The sequence below is a fragment of the Diceros bicornis genome, chromosome 28, assembly GCF_020826845.1.
Source record: "Diceros bicornis minor isolate mBicDic1 chromosome 28, mDicBic1.mat.cur, whole genome shotgun sequence".
Classification (NCBI taxonomy): Eukaryota; Metazoa; Chordata; class Mammalia; order Perissodactyla; family Rhinocerotidae; genus Diceros; species Diceros bicornis.
Genome location: NC_080767.1, coordinates 36,510,550 through 36,534,574, shown reverse-complemented (window position 1 = coordinate 36,534,574; position 24,025 = coordinate 36,510,550). Strand labels below are relative to the sequence as shown.

General features: G+C 52.7%; 2 protein-coding genes across 4 annotated transcripts in view; both read left to right on the top strand.

Moving 5' to 3' along the window:
• Positions 1–1,209: 1,209 nt before the first annotated feature.
• Positions 1,210–24,025, top strand: part of ZER1 (zyg-11 related cell cycle regulator) — a 29,040-nt gene continuing 6,224 nt past the window's right edge. Inside the window, exons 1-13 of one of the 3 annotated variants that reach the window (XM_058524206.1) lie at positions 1,210–1,334; positions 12,552–12,803; positions 14,133–14,283; positions 14,488–14,924; positions 15,217–15,393; positions 16,233–16,347; positions 16,509–16,655; positions 17,027–17,200; positions 20,748–20,963; positions 21,699–21,740; positions 21,910–22,029; positions 22,709–22,824; positions 23,161–23,349. In XM_058524206.1, coding sequence (XP_058380189.1) covers positions 12,646–12,803; positions 14,133–14,283; positions 14,488–14,924; positions 15,217–15,393; positions 16,233–16,347; positions 16,509–16,655; positions 17,027–17,200; positions 20,748–20,963; positions 21,699–21,740; positions 21,910–22,029; positions 22,709–22,824; positions 23,161–23,349 — 2,042 coding nt within the window. In that variant the 5' untranslated portion in view covers positions 1,210–1,334; positions 12,552–12,645. The remainder of the gene's footprint in view (positions 1,335–12,551; positions 12,804–14,132; positions 14,284–14,487; positions 14,925–15,216; positions 15,394–16,232; positions 16,348–16,508; positions 16,656–17,026; positions 17,201–20,747; positions 20,964–21,698; positions 21,741–21,909; positions 22,030–22,708; positions 22,825–23,160; positions 23,350–24,025) is intronic. The other 2 variants (XM_058524205.1, XM_058524204.1) reach the window with 2 other exon arrangements.
• Positions 11,181–24,025, top strand: part of DYNC2I2 (dynein 2 intermediate chain 2) — an 88,885-nt gene continuing 76,040 nt past the window's right edge. Inside the window, exon 1 of the mRNA XM_058524210.1 lies at positions 11,181–11,225. The gene's annotated coding sequence lies outside the window, so the exon portion shown is untranslated. The remainder of the gene's footprint in view (positions 11,226–24,025) is intronic.

The following is a 24,025-nucleotide window of genomic DNA, read 5'->3' as shown; positions in this document are numbered from 1 at the left end:
GAAGGAAATAAAATTGGGGTTGGGTTAGGGTTTGAATGGGGATTTTCATTTTTTCCGCCATATATTTCTGTATTGTTTGGATTTTTTTGTACAAGCACGTCTTACTTTGGTAATTTGAAATCAATAGACTTTTTAAAGGATTCAAAATTGTATAAACATAGTTACACATGTTCAAAGACTAAAAGATACTATTACCTTTTAGCAGAAGGGAAAAATCCACCAAACTAGTTATTAGAAATGGGGGAGGGTCGTGGCAAGAAAGGGGTTCTTCCAGAAAGTAGCATCTGAGACCAGAAGGTGGAGAAGGAGTGTGCTGGATACAGATGGGAGCAAGGGGACTGTTTCCTCGGGAAGAAATTATTTGAGCCCCTGGAAGAGCAGAGGGATCATTAAAAGAACGAAAAATGCTTTAAGCTGTCTGGATTGGAGAATGCAAGGGGGGCCGGAGGCAAGTAAGGCGAGGGGGACAAGAGGCTGGAGACGGAGACAGGACAGATCATTCTTGTCGTCTACGCTAAGGGTTGCAAGCAGGGGAGTTTATGTTTTGGAAAAATCACTCTGGGACTGTGGAGAGAAGAAGGAGGAGCAGGGAGTGCCACGAGGAGGCGGCTGCAGAAATCCAGAGAAGAAATGATGGTGGACAGGGTCGGGGCCTACCAGGGAGAGGGAAGGGGCTGGTCTGCGAGATCTTAGGACCCGGCGACCGGACGAGGAGCTGAGGAGAACGCAGGGCCCGAAGCCGACGCCCGCGTGACGGCCGAGTGGCCGAGCGGCCGGTCCCCCGGAGAAGCGGCGGCGCCTCGGGGGAGGCCGCCGTGCGCGCGCGGCCGCGTGGGCGGAGGTAGTGCGGGGTCCGCAGGGGTGCTCCACAGGGCGCGGGACGCGGGGGCAGCGCGGGGGCGGACGCGGGAGGGCGCAGTCGCCCCGCCCTCAACACTGCCTGGGCTCTCGCGGCCCGCGGCGGGACCGACCCGATGTCCCACGCGCGGCACCCCCGAGCCCAGGGAAAGCCCCTGAGGGGCGCGCTCAGGACCGGGGTGGGGGCGACCCGCTGCCTCCTCCACCCACGAACGGGCCGCCGTCCCGCAGAAGGAACCGCCGCGGGACCCCGGAACCTTCCGGCGCCGCCGCCCGCGTTCGCCGCGGGACCCGTCGGGGGAACCCGTCCGCGGTTGCTAAGGGGCGGCCCCGGAAGTGACGCGCCCGGGGTTTGTTGACAGCGGAGGCGGCGGCGGCTGCAGGCTCCGAGCCGTAGGAGCCGGATCGGGGGAGGGGCCGGGACCCGGAGCCAGCACCCGGCGGCCCTCAGCCCCGCCCGCGGCCCTAAGGGCAAGGTAACGGCCACCGGGTCCCCCCGGCGCGACCCCCTCCCGCCCGGGGCTCCCGTCTCCGGATCCCAAGCTCCGCCCCGCCGACCCCCGTCCCCCCAGACCCCGGCCCTAGCCCGATGAGAGCCCCTGCCTCCTCGGGCGCTCCGGCTCCCCCGGGCCGCATCCTCCGCTTCTCCTCGCCGAGGAAGCATCCCGTCCGCTCCCGGGGCCGGAGGATGTGTCTGCGTCCTCCGCCTTCCCCTCCTGCCTGCGGCGCTTCAGCATCGCCGCTGCAACCGCTTGCACAGGTCCATCTCGGCCAGTGGTGGGAGGGTTCCCTCCTCTACGCTGGTGCCAGGTCTGGGAAACGTGCCTGTAAAACTGAGCTCCCAGAAAGAAAATGACTCCCTGTCGGATGCCCCTACAAAATGGGGGATCGTGTAGGTCTGAAAGGGCCAGCCTCTGCCCCTCCTACCTGTTGGACGAGCTTAAGTTCCCCCAAAGCAGTGCTTAAAAGCTCAGGGACGGCTTGGATTCTGGATCTTCTCCCAAAAGGGATGACAGGGTGCAGGGAATCCAGCAGCGTGGGAAGGGGGTGGGATGGGGTTGCAACCAGAGGGCCAAGGGAGCCCAATAGGTGAGTTGAAAGTGAAACTGACTGTGCTGGCCACTGTAGCTCTGTGGGTGGAACTTGGCTTGACTGCTCTTTGGCCCAAGGAGTCCAGGATTTCCAGTCTTTGCCTGTGCCTGTCAGCGCGGTCGGTTCTTAAGGGGGAGAGGGATGCCTGGTGCCTCCGCAGGAGAATCACCCCATAGGATTTTTGCCATGGAAGGTTTCTCTTCAGTGTTCAAACTGGTTAGAACGATCATTGAAGACAGCTTTGAAAAGGGTCACAGGAGGCTATACTTAGAGCAGAATGTGGTTGCCAGTGGTGAGGGATCTTTCTGTTTCAGTTCATTCATTCATTCAGCAAATAATAAACATAAGTGCAATGGAGAGAAATAAGGCAAGAAGGGCCAATGACAGGGCTAGAGAGTGGGACCGCCTTTCTATAGAGGGTGATCAGAGAAGGTCTCTAATAAGGTGATATCTGAGCAGACTCCTGAAGGGAGTGAGGGAGCAAGCCGTGCAGCTCTCTGGAGGCAGAGCCTTCAACAGCAAGTGCAAAGGTCCTGAGGTAGTATACCTGATGATTTTAAGAAATAGCAAGAGGATAATAGGGCTGGAGCAGAGTGAAGGAGGGGAAGAGTGATTGACGAGGAAGTCAGAGAAGAGTGAGGACCAGATAATGGTGGGGAGAATGTCAGGGGCTTTTGTGTGATGCAGGGTCCCAGGGTGTCTAATAGGGTACCCTTTCAGAACTGTACTAACTTCGAGTGTCTGGTGGTTAGAGAAAATCTAGATTTGTCTTAGATGACAAATGGCCATTGTGCTCTGGCCTGGCATTGTAAGTACCCTTTCTCCATCTTTGTAATGACCATTGATGGAATAAATACAAAAAGGACAGCCATAGAGCACTGTAGTTGAGTCAGGTCATGCTGCTGCCTCCTGGTTGTGAGAACTTGGGCAGGGGACTTTTTCCCATCTCAGTTTCCTCATCTGTAAAATGGAGTTGTTGGGCTAAATGGGAGATCATGCACTGAAGTGCTTAGCATGCTATTTGGCAAGTATTAAGTACTCAGTATGTAGCAGTCGTGATGATGGTGATGACAATGGCGATGGCAATGATGAGGAGGAGGAGGAACTGTTTGCATGTGTCCACCTCAAAGCCTTTCTTTTTAGCACCAGCTGGTGGTGTCACCAGCTCTGGCTGCCTCCTTGAGCCAGTCAAATTTTGGAGAACAGTGAGGGGGACAAAGTGGAAACTTGCTGTCACCTGTCAGTGGGAACGGTGGTTGCATATCCTACAGGGAGGATGGTAGCTTGGTCCTGGCTTTTTTCACACCAGTGGAAGGTGATGGGGGCTTTTTTTAAAGAGCCCAGCAAATCCCCATTCTCCCACATAAAATAGACAAAATGATGGTGTGGAAGTAAATTTGACGTGGAGACAGGTTGAAAAGGGCAGTGTATGTTGGCCCTCGACATGTGGTTGGGGGCGTGTGGCTGATCTGCTGATGGAGATTGTTGATCCTAGAAGTGCCCAGCAGAGGCTGAGATTTTGCAGCCTACCTTATAGGGAGTTCAACAATGGCTGATCTCCCTCCTCACCCTCCAAGCCTGGACTGTGTCATCAGGCCTGGGTCATAAGCTGAGCAGGGCAACAGGGCCAGAGGATTTGAAAATAAAGTCGGAGCATCTGACTCTGAAAAGTCAGAGTCTCAGCATCTAAGTAGATGCTGAGAGCCAGCATGCTGAGAGCCATCATGTTAGAGCAGGCTGTTGTGGACAGAACCTTGAACTAGCCGGTGGGGCCCTGGGTTCAAGCGCTGGCTCAGCTGCTGGCTCACTGTGTGAACTTGGGCAAGTCCCATCTCCTGTCTGGGCCTCAGTTTTCCTATCTGCACACTAACTCTGAAGGCTTTTGGGAGGCTGACATGAGACACAGGTTGTGAGGGAATTTGGTGCACCCTAGCTCTCTGCAGAGGTAAAGAATGGCTCTTGTCGTCGTTAGCGTAGACATGTTTTGGGCAGAGGGCTTCAGTACCTCAGCGGTTCTTGCCTCCTGAAATGCGAGTTCAGAGACCCTGGTTGGGTCATCTGTTTTGGGACCAACATCCTGTATCTGGTTCAATCGCTGCAGCTGATTTTCCAGCTTTAGAAATGAGCCGAAGGGCCTCTCCAAGCATTATTCTTAGGAAATCACTCCATGATTGTTGGTTACCACCTTCTTGCCATTATTTCATGGCATCTCCTCAGTGACCCCCTGAGGTAGGTGCTGTTGACAAACATTGACAGGTAAGGACCCTGGTGAATGTTGAGGCTGGTAAATATTGCCTGAGGACCTCGTGGAGCTAAGGCTCCTTCTCCCACAACCAACCAGTCTCGCACTCACTGTGGCATGGAGACCCCATGGATCACACGCGTTCTCTGCCTCGGGAACCCTCTAGTCCTGTGGCCAAAAAATGATATATGGCCATAAGATGGTTCCCAGTGATACCCAGTCATCTGTGCTCAGTGCCCAAGGACACTCAGAGTTGTGAGGAGGCAGAGAGGGTTCATGCACAGAAGCAGGAGCTGAGGCTTGGAGAAACAGTTCCTGCCCAGAGCATAGGGGTAAAGAGAGCCAGGCACTTACTAAAGGACCTTGGGCAAGTCGTTACACATCTTTGAACCATAATTTCTTCATCTGGAAAACAAAAGAATATGTCCCTCATAGGTTATTTGTGGCTTCAATGAGAACATGCATGGAAAGCTCAAAATTCTGGGTCTTGCATTAATGAGTACATGTCAGTGTGTGCGTATAGACCCATGTGTATGTACCTAGTCCATGGCAAATTACTTCACCACTCAGAGCCTCAGCTGCCTCATCTATAAGTGGTAGGTTATAATAACACCTTCCTTGGGTGGTGGTTGAGAGAATTAAATGGGTTAACGCATACTGAGTACTTAGCAGAGTTCTTGGAATATGGTGCTCAGAATAGGTGTGATCGTTAAGTTTAATTCCAACCGTAGAACCTAGGTAGCCCCAAGGCTCCTCTGCCTCCAGGTGGCACCAGTGAGTGGTTATGCATGGTCCTCCCTCATCCCATTTCAACGTCTTCCTAACGTCACCCACCCTGCAGATTAGTCTCTGCAGGCCGGCGACCCCCTGGGATGCCCTCTGATCCTCACCTGCACCGCTGCCCCCTGGAAACCCCTGGCTCTTGCCCTGACTCCCCTCACAGCAGCTCCCACCCCCAATGTCTGGCCTGTGATCCACTCCCTCCTGGAAAGCTTCCAGCCTCTGTAAATAGGGCATTTGTTTGGGTTTTCCCCCCAGCTCCTGGGTTAATATTTCACAGGGTGGGCGCTACTCCAAGGCTCAGAGCTTCTGACTCCTCCAGCCTCTCTGTCAGCGGGGTGTCAGGACGCCGGCGGGTCCTATGCTCTTCCTCTGGACCTCAGTTTCTCTTTCCCCTCCATTGGATGGACGGAAGACCAAATGGTTTGGTGAGAATGATGGGTTTGGTTTAGGATCGCGTCCCACTCTTGTTAGTTATGTGATTTCAGGCAAGCCTCAGTGTCTTCATCAAAAAACAGGGTAACAGTCTCTACCTCGTGGTGCTATAGTGAGGTGACACGGGCAGAGCAAACCTTTATTCTGTTATGTGCCTAGCACAGGCGGGGCACCGAGGATGCAGGAGTGTGTGAGTGGAAAGGGTTCCTGTCCGCCTAGAGCTCCCAGGCTAGGGGAGGGGTCGTTAGAGAAATTGTTAAACAAATGATGAATTAACTACAAGTCCAGGGTCCTGGGGCCTGTCGTTTGTTGGTTGAATAAGGAACTGTGTAAAGTGAAGCCCGTAAGGAGCTCAGCGTCACGTCTGGAAGCAACTACCCTGAAGGCTGCTGTGGCTGCCATTGTTGCTCTCTGTCTCTTCTCTCTCCACTGCTCCGCCTCCTCCTCTCCCCCAGATGTCATAAGCTCCTAAGGGATCCAGTTTTAAAGAACCTGCAAGAGAAGGGATGGAGAGAGACACAGGGTTCTTCTCAGCGTGTGGTGCCCTGTCATCCTCAGAGCTCCTCCGTCCCACGTGCCCGAATCCAAGATGGCCAGTGCCGGCCTCGAGAACGAGGAGCCCTACGGGGTGGGAGTGGGGTGGGTGGAGATGGCTGCCTCCAGTGGGCGCCAGGCCTGCAGCTGGATGGGGCACAAGTGGCAGGGCGCTCCTGCCCCCCAGGCCTCTCAGCCTTGCTGCCAAGATGAGGACAGCTCTTTCCTCCTCCAGCTCACCCAACCCCAAGCCGCAGGGTCGGCACTACCAGTGGGTGGTTAGCAGATGGTGCCATCTGCCTGGTTTGTCTTTTGGGGGCTTTTGGTGACTTTGATGGCTGACAAGGTGGTGTTTCTTCCACCTGGAGAGCAGGGTTAGGGCAGAGCGGTGCCCTGGTGACTGGGCTCGACCTGCAGAAGAGGCAAAGCCCCTGGGGCCTGTCTCATTCAGAGTGGTGAGGGTTCCTCTGCAGCCACTGGGTGCCTGGCACTGTCCTGGGCACAGCGGGCATGCCTTGCCTCCCGGGTTCCACGCGTGGCACAGCCTGCGAGTCCCTCCCGTCCCTTCCACAGGCGTATGTTGAAAGCCTACAATGTGTCAGGCCCACATAGGTGTTCAGCCCTTCCTTTGTTTAGCAAACGCTGGTGGAGTTGGGCCCGTGGTGCCAACGCCCCGCACCCTCTGTCCTTTCAGCCTGTGCACATCTCTTCCTTCTTCCTGGAACGCCTTTCCCTTCTCTCCCCACCACCAGAGTGAACTATGACTCATCTTTTGAGCCACAGCGAAATGTCACTTCCAAGGAAGCCTGCCCTGCTCCCCAGTCCAGGGCAGGTCCCTGGCGTAGACACCCACAGCCCCAGGTACCTCCCTCCCCTTCAGAACACTGCTCCCGGTTATGTGGTGTGGGCTCATGTGCTTCTTAGGCGCATGTCTGTCTCCCTCCAGAGCCAGTGAGCTCCACGAGGACAAAGACCTTGTCTGGTTTCGCTCACCATTGGACCCACTGTGCTCAAGAAACAGTTACTGAGCGAGTAAATACACGGCCTGGGCTGAGCCCAGGGATGCGATACCAGACAAGACAGCCTGGTGCCTGCCCTCATGGAGCTGGCCGCCTGGCCAGGAAGCTGGACCAGTAAACCAGCACTGGTACAAAGTGTTAGTTGTCGTGCTAGGGCCTGTGGGGCACACGGCAGGCGCGCCGTGGTAGGTCGGGGAAGGCTTCCCAGAGGAAGTGACATTGACAGTGAGGCCTGAGGGTGCGTAGGCATCAGCTAAGTAAAGAGGAGAGTTCAAAGGTGGTGTGGGCTGGAATGGTTGGGGAATGCTTCCCGGAGGAGGGACATGAATGTATTTTGGGGGCGGGAGCAGTATTTCGAGTAGAAAGTGGAATAATTAGTTAGATTTGGATGGTCTCAGTTGAAAGAAAACAGACTGAGCAAAGGTCTGAAGGTGACCTGTGTTTCTGGCCTATTGCCAGTACAACAAAGGAGGCCCGGCCGGCTGGGGTTGGGGTCACTGGGCACCGAGCAGGCCAGAAAGCTGGATCTAATTCCGGAGGCCTTGAGATCGGACTTACCGGTTTCCAGCGGGGTGCGTCTCCTTGCCGGCGGTGCTCCCTCTGGCTCCGGCTTCCCAGCCAAGAGGGGCTGCTGGGCTCTTGAAGATCTGACAGTGGGTGAAGGCAAAGGAAGGCCATGCCCAGGGCCCTGGCAGCCTGTTTACTGTGCTTTCCCTCAACGGTGTCGCGTAGCCAGTGGGGCAGCTGTCACAATGGGCCTCGTGGTGGGAGACCCGGGCCTGGAGCTGGGTAGGAACAGACCCAGCTCTGTTTGGGGACCAGGGCAGGTGAGGGAGGAGAAGGGGATGATAGTGATGATGATGATGATGATGATGATGGCTGCTTTTTTTGAGCGGTTACTCCTTGCCAGGCACCACGCTAAGCCCTTTCTGTGTCATTGCATGTGATCTTCACACAGCACTCGCTGTTTTAGAGAAGAACCTCGGCGCAGAGAGGTGCAGACACTTGCCGCAGTTCACCTGCCCCCAGCAGCGGGGCTGAGACTCGAAGCTGGTCAGCCTGACTCCAGAGCTCTGAGGGCGCGGCCACCAGTAAGTTGTGGCGCCAGGACTAGAACTGGCGATTCCACAGGGCACGGCGCTCTGTGGCCGCCCGCTGGATTTCCCAAGCAGCCGGGAAGGCTCAGATTTGGGTGTGGAGGCTCCAAGAAGCCAGGGGAAATGCTGGGCCCTAAACCCCTTCAGAACCCTCCAAGAGATGATGTGATGGAGTCCAGGGGACCAGGTTCAAGTTCTGGTTTGGACAGAATGGCCTCTCTCTCTGAGCTTGAGTTTCCTCATCTCTAGAATGGGATCATAACCCCCATTTGTTGTGGACTTGGTCATATCAAGCCTGAGACTAAGCATTTTCCCGACATCTCATTTACTCCAATTATTATTGGATTATTATCCCCATTTTCCAGATGAGGAAACTGAGGTCCAGAAAGGTTAAGTATTTTACCCATGAATTGTGGGACCGAGTTGAAACACAGATCAGTCTGACCACAGAGCCTGTACTTAAAAAAAAAAAACTTTACTGAAGTATAACATAAATAGAGAAAGGCCCCCAGAGCGTGCGTGGACAGTTTGATGACTGTCCACAGGTGACCACACCTGTCCCAGCACTGCCAGAGGCCCCCTGCCACTCTCTAATCACTGCCTTCGGCAGAGGTAGTCACTGCCCTGCCTTCTTTTTATTTATTTATTTATTTATTTTTTTCCCCCAAAGCCCCAGTAGATAGTTGTATGTCATAGCTGCACATCCTTCTAGTTGCTGTATGTGGGACGTGGCCTTAGCATGGCGGGAGAAGTGGTGCCTCGGTGCGCGCCCGGGATCCGAACCCCCAGCCGCCAGTAGCAGAGCACGCGCACTTAACTGCTAAGCCACAGGGCCGGCCCCTGCCTTGCCTTCTAACACCAGAGATTCGTTTTGCCTGTTTCCCCCCTTTCTGCTGTAGACTCTGGTAGGAAACTGGTTTGCAGTTCATTCCTGACTGTTCTCGGTTCTGTAGATGGTTGATTGTTTTCTATCTTGTTCACTCAATTTGAATGTGAAAGTTGTGGTGTCATTCTCTGATAACCACTTACCATAGCTGAGGATGCTCGTCACTTAACTGAACCCCGAATCCCTTCTGAACATGGGCCTCTTTGGGGTCCAGGCCATTTTCTTAACTTTTTATTGATTTATAATATACATTTTTGTGCGTGTGTATGAGGAAGATTAGCCCTGAGCTAACATCTGTTGCCAATCTTCCTCTTTTTGCTGAGGAAGATTGGCCCTGGGCTAACATCCGTGCCCATCTTCCTCTACTTTATATGGGACGCCTGCCACAGCATGGCTTGATAAGTGGTGCGTAGGTCCACGCCTGGGATCTGAACCTGTGAACCCCAGGCTGCCGAAGCGGAGTGTGCGAACTTAACCACTATGCCACCGGGCCAGCCCTGTATAATATACATTTTTAAAAGTGCACACATCGGGCCGGCCCCGTGTCTTAGCGGTTAAGTGCACGCGCTCCACTACTGGCGGCCCGAGTTCGGATCCCGGGCGCGCACCGATGCACCGCTTCTCCGGCCATGCTGAGGCCGCGTCCCACATACAGCAACTAGAAGGATGTGCAACTATGACATACAACTATCTACTGGGGCTTTGGGGGAAAAAAAGGAAGAGGATTGGCAATAGATGTTAGTGCAGAGCTGGTCTTCCTCTGCAAAAAAAAGAGGAGAAATTGCATGGATGTTAGCTCAGGGCTGATCTTCCTCACACACACACACAAAAAAAGTGCACACATCATGATAAACAGCTCCCTGAATTGTCACAAAGCGAACACACCTGTATGTCCAGCACTCAGATAAGGACTAGAAGCTTCTCAGCACCCCGCCAAACCCCCAAAGTAACCACAGTCCTGACTTCTACCACCACAGATTGGGTGTTCCTGTTTTTTAACTTAATGGAGTAAAACACAAATGGATTCCTATGGTATATGAATACATACTTTCTTGTCTCTGGCTTCTTTCACTAAACATTGTGAATGTCAGCGTCAGGGGTCATCCGAGCTATTGTGTCATCAGTGGTTTGTGCAGAAGGTTCTCACTGCCGTGTAGTATTTCCTTGGAGAGAATACCGTAATTATTCATTCTACTGTCAGTGGACAGTCAGGTTCTTTTCTGTTCTGGGCTATTATGAATAGTGCTGCTGTGAACATTCTGGTCTGTGTCTTCTGGTGAACATTTACGTGTGCATCTCTGTTGGGTGTACCTAGGAGTGGAATTGCTGAGTGTTGAACATGTGTGTGTTCAGCTTTAGTAGAGAGTGTCACACAATGTTCCAGTTACACTCCCAGTTCACACCAATTTACACTCCCACCAGCAGTGTGAGTGACATCCAGTTGTTCCATACCTTCACTCTCACACAGGCTTGAGGTTGCCTGTGGTGTTGTTATTTTCAACTGAGCTACTCTCGTGGGTGGGAAATGGTATCTCATTGTGGTTCCACTGGTGCTGACGAAGCTGAGCCTTTTCCACAGTTTATTGCCCGTTTCCATCTCCTTTATGAAATGCCTACTCAAGTCTTCTGCCCATTTTTTAATTGGATGGTATGTCCTTTTTTAAAACACTGATTTGTAGAAGTCGTTTATATATTCTGAATACGAGTCCTTTGTTGGATATATGCTTGGAAATACCCTCTCCTAGTCTGTGGCTTGCCCTTTCTCTTTCCTAATGATATTTTTTGATGAAAAGAGTCTTAAATTTTGAGGCAGTCCAATTTATCAGTTTCTCTTTATGGTTTGAATTTTTTTGTGACCTATTGAAGGAATTATTGCATACTCTAAAGTCGTGAAGGTATTATACTCCTGTTTTCTTCTAGAAACCTTATTGTTTTACCTTCCACATATAGGTCTGTGGTCCATCTCAAATTAATTTTTATGCATGTCTGAACAGAAGTTTCTTCACTTCAATGCAAATCAGTTTATCTTTTTTTTCCCTTAAGAGTCCTATTTAAGAAATTTTTATCTCCCTCAAGGTCATGAAGATAGTAGGAGACTTCACCTTTGTGTGTGTGTGTGTGTGTGTGTGTGTGTGTGTGTGTGTGTGTGAGGAAGATTAGCCCTTAGCTAACATCCTTTGCCAATCTTCCTCCTGTTTTGCTTGAGGAAGACAAGCCCAGGGCCAGTCTTCCTCTATTGTGTATGTGGGATGCCTCCACAGCGTGGCTGATGAGTGGAGTAGGTCCACACCCAGGATCCAAACCTACAAACCTAGGCCTCTGAAGCGGAGCAAGTGGAACTTTTAACCACTCAGCCACGGGGCCAACCCGAGACTTCACTTTTTTGATAACAGTTTTATTGAGCTATAATTTTTTTGCGTGTGAGGAAGATCAGCCCTGAGCTAACATCCATGCCAATCCTCCTCTTTTTGCTGAAGAAGACCGGCTCTGAGCTAACATCCGTGCCCATCTTCCTCCACTTTATGTGGGACGCCGCCACAGCATGGCTTGACAAGCGGTGCATCGGTGCGCACCCGGGATCCGAACCCTGGCTGCCAGCAGCAGAGCGCGCACACTTAACCGCTATGCCACGGGGCTGGCCCCTGTTAAGCTATAATTTCTGTACCATACAGTTCACCCATTTAAAGTAGATAGTTCATTGGTTTTTAGTATATTCACAGTTGTGCAACCATCACCACAATCAACTTTAGAACATTTTCATCACCCTAAAAAGAAACCCCATACCCATTAACAGTCACTCCCCAATTCCCCCCAACCTCCCAGTCCTAGGCAACCACCAATTTACTTCTCCTTCTATAGGGTTGCCTCTTCTGGCTAGACATTTCATGTAAATTAAATCATACAATATGTGGCCTGTCATGACTGGTTTCTTTCACTTAGCACCGTGTTTTCAAGGTCCAGTGTTGTAGTATGGATCAGTACTTCACTCCTTTCATGGCTGAATAATATTCCACTGTGTGGATAGACCATTTTTGTTTATCTATTCATCAGTTGGTGGACATTTGTGTTGTTTCCACTTTTTGGCTCTTATGAATAATACCACTATGAACATTGATGTACAACTTTTTATGTAGACGTATATTTTAATTTCTCTTGGGAAGAGCCTTCGTTCTGAATCTTTTATAGTGAGATTTGGTTATAACATCTCCATAAAGCCCTGGCACATACTAACTGTTCAAACAGTGACAGCTCTATACAGGCTAGGTTAGGCAGCAAGGGACACCCCAATGTAGCTGTTAATGAAAGCCATTATTGTCCCCACCCCACCCAAGCACTGGGTCCCCAGCACACGTCTGCCCACAGACATTGTGAAGGCACAGAAATGCTTGGACGAGGCCCCCTGCTGTTTGCAGGTTAAATCACGCACAGATGGTGGCACAGGAGAGGGGCAGGGAAGGAGTCAGGAGTCCTGGGGCCTGGCCCTGCCAAGCTGCTCATTTGAGTGTGACATCCGGGGCCTCAGTTTCCCTACTCAGAGAGTGGACATAGGGCAGCTGGTGGTTCTGGCCCTTATGTGTGGCTCACTTAGCTTCTTTCCCGTTCCCCAGGCTGTGGCTCTGCCAATGACCCTGTGAGTATTGGAGAGTCACCATTGCCCCTGGGGGCCCCTGTCCTGGAGTGGCCCACCTGCCTGCCCCCAGCATGGCGTCCGACACTCCCGAGTCCCTGATGGCCCTGTGCACCGACTTCTGCCTGCGCAACCTGGATGGCACCTTGGGCTACCTGCTGGACAAGGAGACTCTGCGGCTACATCCAGACATCTTCCTGCCCAGCGAGATCTGTGACCGGCTCGTCAATGAGTGAGCAGGCCTGGGGCTGGGGCAGGGGTGCAAGTCTTAGATGAGAGTGTGTGGAGAGATTGGGACCATCATATGTGCGCCACAGGGGTGTGGCTGTGGATATGTATGTGTGAGAGGGTGTGCATGCACATGGATGTCCTTGGGTGCAGGACACTACTGGTGTATCCGTAACTGTAAAGGTATATGTGTGTGTGTTAGTATATGTGTGGAGGGGTGTGCCCGTGGAGGAATGGGTGTTTGTACACACTTGGGCTTCTGCATCACAGAGAGTGTTTGAGTGTGAAACCGCAGGTGTGCATTACACTTATAAGAGAGTATGGAAACCTGCATATACGTGAAGGAGTTATGTGCTTTCCTCTGTGTGTGTGCATGCATGCCTGTGCCTATGAACACGTGTCTGTGTGTGAACATGGGCACATAGAGGTCTGTGCACCAGTGCCTAAATAATGGATCCATAACCAGGGATCTAATCATTCATAAAATCTTCATGCAGTCCCTCCAAGGCACTCCCCACTAATAGGGGCTCCTAGAAGTATGAGATGCGTTCACTGACAGCTGGGAGTTCAGTCTAGATGCCCAGAAGGGGAATTGTTAGACCAGACAGTTGCAAGTAAAAGTGGGAACCTGTATGTACCCTGAGGACAGAGCCCAACTTATAATAATGTTCTGAGCATCTAGTGTGGGTCAGGCACTAGGCTGGACACTTTGCAGACCAGAGTTATATCCATTTTACAGATGAAGAAACTGAGGTCCGGGGAAGTTTAGTTACATGTATGAAGTTGCCAGGTGGTGAACAGCCATGCCAGGATTTAGATTCCAGAGTGTTTGGCTCCAAGGCCTTTTCCACCAGTCCAGGGTTCTCACCTGAGCGGGTATCTCAACAGGGGTTTATTGAGTGCTTGCCCTGTACCCAGCTGGGAGCTCCAAATCCCTTGGCTTAATCTTCCTGTTGGAAAGGGTCCTGGGAGGGGCTGATCAAGGAAGCAGAAGCTGGCTTGAAGAAGACGAGGCGTGCAGACGAGTGTGTTTGTTGGAGGTGTGTCCACAGTTCTTTGGGGGGCTTGTGATTTGCTGTTGATAAGAGGAGCTTCATCAGCAGGAGGGCTACCTTTGGAGTCCTGGTTCCCAGGGCTGCCGTTAATCTCACCTGTTGGGTGGTTAGGGTCCAACCAGGTAGTGTGAGGAGGAGGAAGAGGAGACGGAGGAGACGGAGGTTGCTGCCGGGGTGATCAGAGAAGGCTTCAGGGAGGGCAAGGCTTATGCTGGGCTTTGAAGGGAGGAGGAGATTCCCTGTGCCCCTCCCCTGAGCCAGGCTTTCTTCCCACCCAGGTACGTGGAGCTGGTCAACGCCGCCTGCAACTTTGAGCCGCACGAGAGCTTCTTCAGCCTCTTCTCGGACCCCCGCAGCACCCGCCTCACCCGTATCCACCTCCGCGAGGACCTGGTGCAGGACCAGGACCTGGAAGCCATTCGCAAGCAGGTAAGACCTGCGTTGCCAGGCACCAGGGATGGCTGTGGGGAGGGCCGCTCACCTCCAGCACGAGAATCCCAAGTTGCCTCCAGTGCTCCACCCCCCCCCCCCCCCCCCGTTGTGCACACCCCTCCCCAGGCCCGCCTGTAGCCTAGGGCCAGGCCTGGGGCAGGGCGTGGCCGCTGGGGTTGATGGAACCGTGCCTGCTCCCAGGACCTGGTGGAGCTGTACCTGACCAACTGCGAGAAGCTGTCCGCGAAGAGCCTGCAGACGCTACGGAGCTTCAGCCACACCCTGGTGTCCCTGAGCCTCTTCGGCTGTGCAAACATTTTCTACGAGGAGGAGAACCCGGGGGGCTGTGAGGACGAGTGCCTCGTCAACCCCACCTGCCAGGTGCTGGTCAAAGACTTCACCTTCGAGGGCTTTAGCCGCCTCCGCTGCCTCAACTTGGGCCGCATGATCGACGGGGTCCCCGTGGAGTCCCTGCTGCGGCCGCTCAACTCGCTGGCCGCCTTGGACCTCTCAGGCATTCAGACAAGCGACGCGGCCTTCCTAACTCAGTGGAAAGACAGCCTGGTGTCCCTCGTGCTCTACAACATGGACCTGTCGGACGAGCACATCCGTGTCATTGTCCAGCTGCACAAGCTGCGGTGAGCCCGGCCCAGAGCTCGCTGGGGCGGGGTGGGGAGGTGGGTGTGGTCAGTCCCAGGAAGGTCCTGAGCCCCCAGCCAGGCAGAAGGCGGGGATGAAGAGACAGCCCCGCTCCCTATGCCCAGTGTTTCAGCTGGGTCAGGGCACCTGAGTCCCAGCAGCATTTCCCCGGATGCCCTCCAGCAGTTGTGGCAGGGATGGGCCCCCCCCGCCGTGGCCTGAAGGAGCAGGAGTGCCCGAGGCAGCCCCAGCCTGTGTCCAGCTCCTGACCTGTGCTCCCCCAATCTCCAGACACCTGGACATCTCCCGAGACCGCCTCTCCAGCTACTACAAGTTCAAGCTGACTCGCAAGGTGCTGAGCCTCTTCGTGCAGAAGCTGGGGAACCTGATGTCCCTGGACATCTCTGGCCACATGATCCTGGAGAACTGCAGCATCTCCAAGATGGACGAGGAAGCAGGGCAGACCAGGTGGGGACCGCCCACCATGGTTGCCGGCAGGGTGTCATTCAACAAGCATTTACAAAGTGCCCTTCTGCCAAGTGCTGTGCTGGGTGCTGGAGAAAAACGAACCAGGCCCTGCCCTCTCCAGGCTGTATGAGCTGGTGGGGCAGATAAGTCATTATTTGGGCTGTGGGAGGGGAAGCACAGAGCTCTGGGGTGCCCTGAGGATCAGGAAGGAGGAAGGAGCACAACTGGCATCCAGGCTGTCCTGAAAGCTCATTCCAAGTTTGCCAGAGGAAGGGTTCTAGCAGAGGGAACAGCATGTGCCAAGTCTGCAAGGTACAAGTGCAAGGAGTGACTGGGAAATTAGCACACTCAGACTGGCCAGAGACAGTGTGTGGCGGTGATAAGATGAGAACGGCAGTGTCTGCCTCTCGTTAGGTGTTGCAGAGATAGATTGTCCCTGGGTTGGTTGGTGAAGAGATCTTTTCACACCAATCTGGCTGTAACTGGCCGTGTGCCTTATCCCCAACCATCCTTAAGCGGAGTTTGGTTTATGGGCATGTCCCTTCATGATGGTTGGTGGAACCTAAAGTGACACATCCTCACTAGAATGGCAGATAGTATTTTCCAAAGATGGCTGCAATCACATCTCCTACCCCGCACGTTCTTCTACGGTGTGACCTTTCCACCCTTCCATCAAGAGGTAGGGTCCATGTCCCCTACCGTTAAAAAGAAAAAAAAAAAAAGATGAGGCTAGAGGGCCCCACGTAAGTCCTTCGCCACCCCAGGGAGAGGCTCTCCTTTGTGCTGACCCCAGGGCAGCCCAGACCCCAGGCCACTGACCCCAGCCCCTCTTCCCCCAGCATTGAGCCTTCCAAGAGCAGCATCATGCCTTTCCGGGCTCTGAAGAGGCCCCTGCAGTTCCTTGGGCTCTTCGAGACCTCCCTGTGCCGCCTCACGCACATTCCGGCCTACAAAGTGAGAGCGGGGAGCAGAGGGGTGGAACTGGGAGCCCCGGGAGAGGGGGGAGGGTGGGCTGGGGGCCCCAAGGTGTCTGCCCTAGGGCTGGAGACAGAGCTAGCCTCAGGGGCCCACCACTTGGCCTCTTCCTGGTTGTTCTGAGCATGCTCCATCCCCAGGTAAGTGGTGACAAAAATGAGGAGCAGGTGCTGAACGCCATCGAGGCCTACACGGAGCACAGGCCCGAGATCACCTCCCGAGCCATCAACCTGCTTTTTGACATCGCACGCATTGAGCGCTGCAACCAGCTCCTGCGGGCCCTGAAGGTCAGCCCTACCCCAGGGGGCCTCGGGCTCCTGTGCCTCCCCACCTGGAGGGTGCTGGACGTGGCTGAGCCTTGTCCTCAGAGCCCCTGCCCCTCCTTTGTACCCCATCCTCATCCCCAGGACACCAGTCCTACCTCTCGAACCCCAGCCCTGCCCCATGGGGCCTGACTTGGTCCAGCACTGGCCTTGTCCCAGAACCGTGGCCCTGCCTCGTGTCTGCTCCCCAACCCCTACTTCTGCCCTCAGAGAGCAGGCTCAGGGTAAGCCCGCCCCAGAGCACCTGTCCAAGCGCCCTCGCAGAGCCCTAGGCCTGCCCCTGCACAACTTGAACAGGACTCACCAACCTGGGCCCGTACCCTGTCTTCACACAGCTGGTCATCACGGCCCTCAAGTGCCACAAGTATGACAAGAACATTCAAGTGACAGGCAGTGCTGCCCTCTTCTACCTGACCAATTCCGAGTACCGCTCAGAGCAGAGCGTGAAGCTGCGCCGGCAGGTCATCCAGGTGGTGCTGAATGGCATGGAATCCTACCAGGAGGTGACGGTGAGCCCCCACCCGCCACGGCCCTGCATGCTCTGGCCCAGCCACCCCTTTGCCTGCTCACTGTGTGTCACACGTCCCTCAGGGTGCCAGGCTTGCTCTCACCCTTTCTCACCTGGCTCTGTTCTGCCCCCCTGCCAACCCCTCTCTCCCATGGCACCACTCCCAGGCTCTGAGACCCGGCATTCAGGCCCGTCACCCGGTCCCACCAACCAGTCCCTCGCCCACTAACGCTCTCCACCCAGGGACGCTGTTCTCCTGCCTCTGGGCCTCTGCCCATGCTGACTCCTCGGCCCTTCTGCCCAGTAACACTCTGCTGGGGGGTGTTTTTTTCAATAGCTGCTTTTATTATAAAAGTAATAAAGATTTTTACTGTAGAAAAATTATAGGGCCGGCCCCGTGGCTTAGCGGTTAAGTGTGCACGCTCTGCTGCTGGCGGCCCGGGTTCGGATCCTGGGCGCGCACCGACGCACTGCTTCTCCGGCCATGCTGAGGCCACGTCTCACATATAGCTACTAGAAGGATGTGCAACTATGACATACAAGTATCTACTGGGGCTTTGGGGGAAAAATAAATAAATAAAATTATTAAAAAAAAAAGAAAAATTATAATTACAAATATAAAGAAAAAAATCGGGCCGGTCCCATGGCTTAGCAGTTAAGTGTGCGCGCTCCACTACTGGCGGTCCTGGTTTGGATCCCGGGCGCGCACCGACGCACCGCTTCTCCGGCCATGCTGAGGCTGCGTCCCACATACAGCAACTAGAAGGATGTGCAACTACGACATACAACTATCTACTGAGGCTTTGGGGGAAAAAAAGGAGGAGGGTTGGCAATAGATGTTAGCTCAGAGCCGGTCTTCCTCAGCAACAAGAGGAGGATTAGCATGGATGTTAGCTCAGGGCTGATCTTCCTCACAAAAAAAAAAAAAAAATCCATATTCCTACCACCCAGAGTTGCCACCATTAACATTGGATATTTGTTGTTCTGGATTTTAGTAAATGGGAGCATTCTTTGGGTACTATGTGTGTAACGTGGATTTTAACTTCAGCAGTGTCGTGGGAATGTGAACATCTCCCATATCAACAAACATTTTTACCACAAAATTTTAAAAATAATGTTTCTGTTCTGATTACAAAAAAATGCCTAATGCTTAGAAAACAAATTCAGGTAATACGAAAGTGTATTAACTAGAAAGTGAGAGTTGTTTGCAATCCCAGCTCTCCTCCCCCAGAGAGCTGGCTTTAATGATTCAGTTTCATAACTGTAGGGGTCAGCGTGGTGTCAGCGTCCCCAGACAGGCCACCCTGGTGCCGACTCTGTGCTGGAGCTCAGAGCCCCATCCCCATGGGGGGGCAGGATGGAGCCCCCCGAATGCACGAGCTGTGGTTGCTGAATCAGCCCCCATGGCTGAACATTTAGGTTGCTTTTCTATTCTTTGCTATTTCAAATAAGGCTTTGCTGACTATGCTTAATTGATAATCCTGATAATACACGTCTAAAAGTAGAATTGCTGGGGCAGGGGGTATGTGTATTTTTGAAGCACTTGGTGTGTATTCTCGAAGTGTCCTCCAGAAAGCCTGTGGTGGGGACACAGCCTCTGCAGAGACAAAAAGGCCCACTTTCCCACCCCCTGCCAACTCTAGACTTGGGAGCAACTGTTTTTTCTACATTGAGATTGATTTTATAATCAGATAAAAGGGTGTCTTTTTTTTTAATGAAAAAAATGCTAGTTGAAGACTCCCAAACGAATTAATAAACCCTATCAAAGAAATGGAAATTAAAATAAGATATCACATTTCATCTCAGGAGATTGATGATACCCAGGGTTGACAAAGGTCGGGGGAAGAGGACTCTCACACACTTTCCACTGGTGTGGTGTGAATTGTGCAGTGTTTTTGGAGGGCAAATGGCAGAATCTGCCCAAAACTGTAACTGCGTCTATTTTTTGGCCTAGGTGTTCTACAATTAGAAATGTTCTTAGAGGAAAAAATATACATACATCCACCCTTTCTGATTAAATAGAAATCAGAGGAAACCAAAATGTTTTAGCAATAGAGGCCTGGAAGAATAATGGATGATCCACCCACTGGACTGTCACAGTACATCTATACATCCTAATGTGGAAAGACGTCCAGAATATTGACAAGTGAAGAGAAGTTTTAGACCAATATGTATATCTTTTTTTGCCTCTCCTCTCCCCCAAATATATATTTGTATTTGCATGGTAGAAAAATCTGGAAAGATGTGCAGCAAACTTTTAACAGTGATTACTTCTGGGGAATGAAGTGGGGGACTTTAACTTTGTGCTCAGATAGTATTATTTGAACTTTTCACAGTTAGTGCTTTTATAATTTAAAATAAATTTTTTTCTCATGTTACAAAATATATGTATATTGGGGCGAGAGGCAAAGAATTAACCAAGGGTGCTGTCCTCTAAATTACATAACTAATAAAGTATGGTAAACTTCCGATATCTAATGAGAAAGGATGGAAGGAAATTAAACTACGTGGAGCATGTGCTGAGAATACCATGAAAAAAAAAAATCCTGGGGCCGGCCCTGTGGCGTAGCGGTTAAGTGCGGCACTCCGCTGCTGGCGGCCCAGGTTCGGATCCTGGGCGTGCACCAACGCACAGCTTATCAGGCCATGCTGTGGCTGTGGCGGCATCCCACATAAAGTGGAGGAAGATGGGCATGGATGTTAGCTCAGGGCCAGTCTTCCTCAGCAAAAAGAGGAGGATTGGCATGGATGGTAGCTCAGGGCTGATCTTCCTCACACACACACAAAAGAAATCCTGCAGACAATGCAAAGAGCGATGGAGGATATGGAGCAACTGGAGCTGTCCACACTGCTGGTGGGAGCCACTTTGGACAACAGTCTGGTGTTACCCAGCAAAGTTGAAGATATGCACACCTCGTGACCCAGAAGCTCCACCCCCACGTGTGTGCCCTAGACAAGCCCGAGCACATGAACACCAGGATGCGTGTACAAGACATTGTTTGAAGTAGCCAAACATTGCAATCCACCCAAACATCCACCAGCAGTGGAATAGATGCATAAATTGGAATACTATACTGCAAAGAAAAATGAATGCGTTTCAGCTAGTTATAAAAATGTGGTTGATCTTGCAAACCTATGTTTGAACAAAAAGAAGCAAGATGCTAGAGAATCTTCTGACGAGGAAAGCAGGGATGGTGGTTATCTCTAGTGGAGAGAGGGGCTTATGATCAGGAAGGGTCATGTGGGCACTTCTGGGTGCTGGCAATATTCTATTTCTTGACCTAGGTGGTGATCACATGGTTGTTGAAAAGCTTATTTGCTTTATAGTTATTTGTAAAACTATACATTTGTGTTTTACACACTCTTCTGTATGAATATATTTCACAGGGCTTTTTTAATGTTAAAAAAAAAGCCCTGTAGTCTCCTCTGCCAGAAAGCCTTCCTGAACCACCACAGCTCTGGGTGATCTCACACCTCTAGAGAGCCCCTCAAGTCCAGCTCCCGAGTCTGACCCTGACTCTGTCCGCTTGTCTCCCGTCCTGGCCCAGGTCCAGCGGAACTGCTGCCTGACCCTCTGCAACTTCAGCATCCCCGAAGAGCTGGAATTCCAGTACCGCCGGGTCAACGAGCTCCTGCTCAGCATCCTCAACCCCACACGGCAGGACGAGTCCATCCAGCGCATTGCTGTGCACCTGTGCAACGCCCTGGTCTGTCAGGTGGACAATGACCACAAGGAGGCCGTGGGCAAGATGGGTTTTGTTGTGGTGCGTGTGGGCGGGCTGCCCCTCCCTTCCTTCCTCCCTCCCTCTTCCATAGCCACTGCTGCATGAAGGATTTAGCCTAGACCAAAAGATGCATTTCCTAACAGTGAATGTCGCTTACAACCCCTGTAGACTTCTTCCAGCTAGAACACTGTCAGCCTCTCCCAGCGCCTCCATTTGCCCATTAGGTCCCACTGTACCAGTTGCTCCTGCCTCCTCAGACCAGATGCCCCTGTTATGTCTTCCCACCTGGGATTAAATAAGTATCTGAGAGACTGTCTGTTTAATGTCGGCCTTTTAATGAATTCCACAGAGAAAGACGCCATGCTTGTCCCTTCCGTGGTTACATCCCCAGTACTCCCTAGCTTAGGGCCTGGTGCACGGTAGGGAGATAATACCTGTCTGCTGCAGAAAGGAAGGAGAGAATGAGGAAGGAGCATCCAGTCTCCTCCTTTCGTTTTATCTCTGGGGAGGCTAAAGCCCACAGAAGGGGAGGCCATGTCCAAAGCCACACAGGGAGTCAGGGTCGAGCCAGGACAGGCACCCAGGCCTCCCGAAGCCAAGTACCAAGTCTATGGGTTGTGCTTCTTCAGCCTCCCACGTAGACAGGCAGATTTGGTCTTGTCAGGCTGTAGTAGCCAGGAATGGAATTGCTGATTCTCCTCTCTCCATCTCGCTCCTCGGGGGCCATGGTAGCTCTGGAGCCCTGGCCCCTCAAGTCCTCCTCTCTGCCCGCAGACCATGCTGAAGCTGATTCAGAAGAAGCTGCTGGACAAGACGGTAAGTCGAGTCTTCACAGAGCCACTCTGCCCCTCCTCCAGCCCAAGAGGGGACTGGTTTGCCCCTGGGGGGTGTCCATATTTTGTCAGGGGCCCCCTCACCCCGGGCCAGGAGCGTGCGGGGCCCACCCAGGGAAGCCCGTGCTGCCCCTGAGCCCTGCCTCCCTCAGTGTGACCAGGTGATGGAGTTCTCCTGGAGCGCCCTGTGGAACATCACGGACGAGACGCCCGACAACTGCAAGATGTTCCTCAACTTCAATGGCATGAAGCTCTTCCTGGACTGCCTGAAGGTAGAGCCTCTCTCCGGCCGCGGCAGCCTCCGTGACCACCCACACAGGCACCAGCCAAAGCCGTCAGGAACCCCTCGCCCCGTGGTTCCCCTGGAAGGGCAGCGGGGGCCAACTCGAGGCCCGCCAACCCAGGATTTGCTGCTAACAGCTCCAGAGACCTTCCTGACCCAGACGGCCTGGCTGGGCCCTCTCTTAGAGCCCTCCCTCCAAGGGAAAACCCAGCCCCGTCCTTCTCAGCAGTGATTGCTCAGACTGCCCACAGTCTGGCTGGGGTCCACTGGGATATCAGCAGGACACAATTCTGACCAGCGGGATGGCCTGTTCATCCTAAAATTTATCCTTTATTTTCTTGCTCCAGTTTCTAAGAGGATTCCTTTAAACTAATATTTTGAGCTTTGGTGAATAGAACCAGGTTTGTCCCATTCATAATTTTATAGATCAGATCCCCACTCAGCCTTTGATTTTGTGGCAAGGAGGCCCACCATTTTAATCCCTTATAATGTGTACCCAGTGCTGTCTTCTAGTATTAGGTGTACTAGAGGGTAGGGTGGCAGCATATTGCACCCTTTCTTGTCTAGTTGGAATGGCCAGACAGATGCTCATAAAGCTTCTAGGTTAACAGTACCAGGCACTAATCAAATACTAATTGATGTGGCCCCAATGGCTTTCATTTTGCCAGGAATTCCCAGAGAAGCAGGAACTGCATCGGAATATGCTGGGACTCTTGGGGAACGTGGCAGAGGTGAAGGAGCTGCGGCCTCAGCTTATGACTTCCCAATTCATCAGTGTCTTCAGGTTGGTACTTCTCTCCTTTCCCTTTTTGCCTTGACTGCCAGGCTGCTCAGAGCTCTAGTCTGTGCTCAGTTGCAGCAACCGCTCTTAGCCTAGGTTTCTGTTATAAATGTTGCCTTCCCTCTATAACGTGGTTTCTTATTCTTTCAGCCCTCCATAAATAGCCCTCTGGTAGCTAGTATTTCTTATCTTAAGCAACCTCAAATCCCTCTTAGAAGTCATCTGGGTATGGATAACAAGTGATAAAGAAATCTGGCATCTGGTTTGTAAGCTGGGGTCCAGCAGGTATCTAAACAGGGACTTGGGGAATAGGACTCCATGTTTCTCTCTTCTTGGCAGCAACCTGCTGGAGAGCAAGGCCGACGGGATCGAGGTTTCCTACAATGCCTGTGGCGTCCTCTCCCACATCATGTTCGATGGGCCTGAGGCCTGGGGCATCTGTGAGCCGCAGCGGGAGGAGGTGGAGGAGCGCATGTGGGCCGCCATCCAGAGCTGGGACATCAACTCCCGGAGAAACATCAATTACAGGTGTGCAGTGGGGAGGGGGTCGGTGCTGGACAGGACGCGCATCCCCAGCAAGGTCTGGTCAGAGCTTCTTGCCCTTCTGCTCGTCCTCTGTCAGGTCTTGCTTGTTGAGGAACAGTCCATACACAGCCCAGAGCAGAAAGGCACACGACGCAGCTCTACCGCTTGGTGCCTGTTCCACGCACATCACACCTGTGCGTACCCCAAGCCTGCTGTTTACAAACGTTTGCTACACGTTTGTGGAAAAAAAGGAGAAAATACAGCCACACAGTAGGAAACAAGACAGAATCCATTCATTCCCTTGTTCCCTGAGAGAGAACCCCCGGAACATTCTGGTGTCTCCCCCTTCCAGCAGTTTTTCTGTGCACAGATTTACTTTCAGTCCAGTTGGCATCAAGTCTTACTATCTTGTGACTGAATTTCCAGCCACAAGCTTTGGGTCACCCTCATCATTTCATGACTGGGTCACTCTGTGTGCTGGTGGGCCATCTTGTACTGACTGACACTGACCTGAAAACCCCTATTGGGAGGAACGGGCTCAAGCTGGTGGCTTTGCCAACACTCCGGTTACCGCTGGTCCCGAGGAGAGAGGAAGTGGACTCGCTGGCCCAGGGGCTTGCACATCGATGTTTCCAGCTTCTGGACCATGACTCCAGATGCCTGTGGACAGCCGTTATAC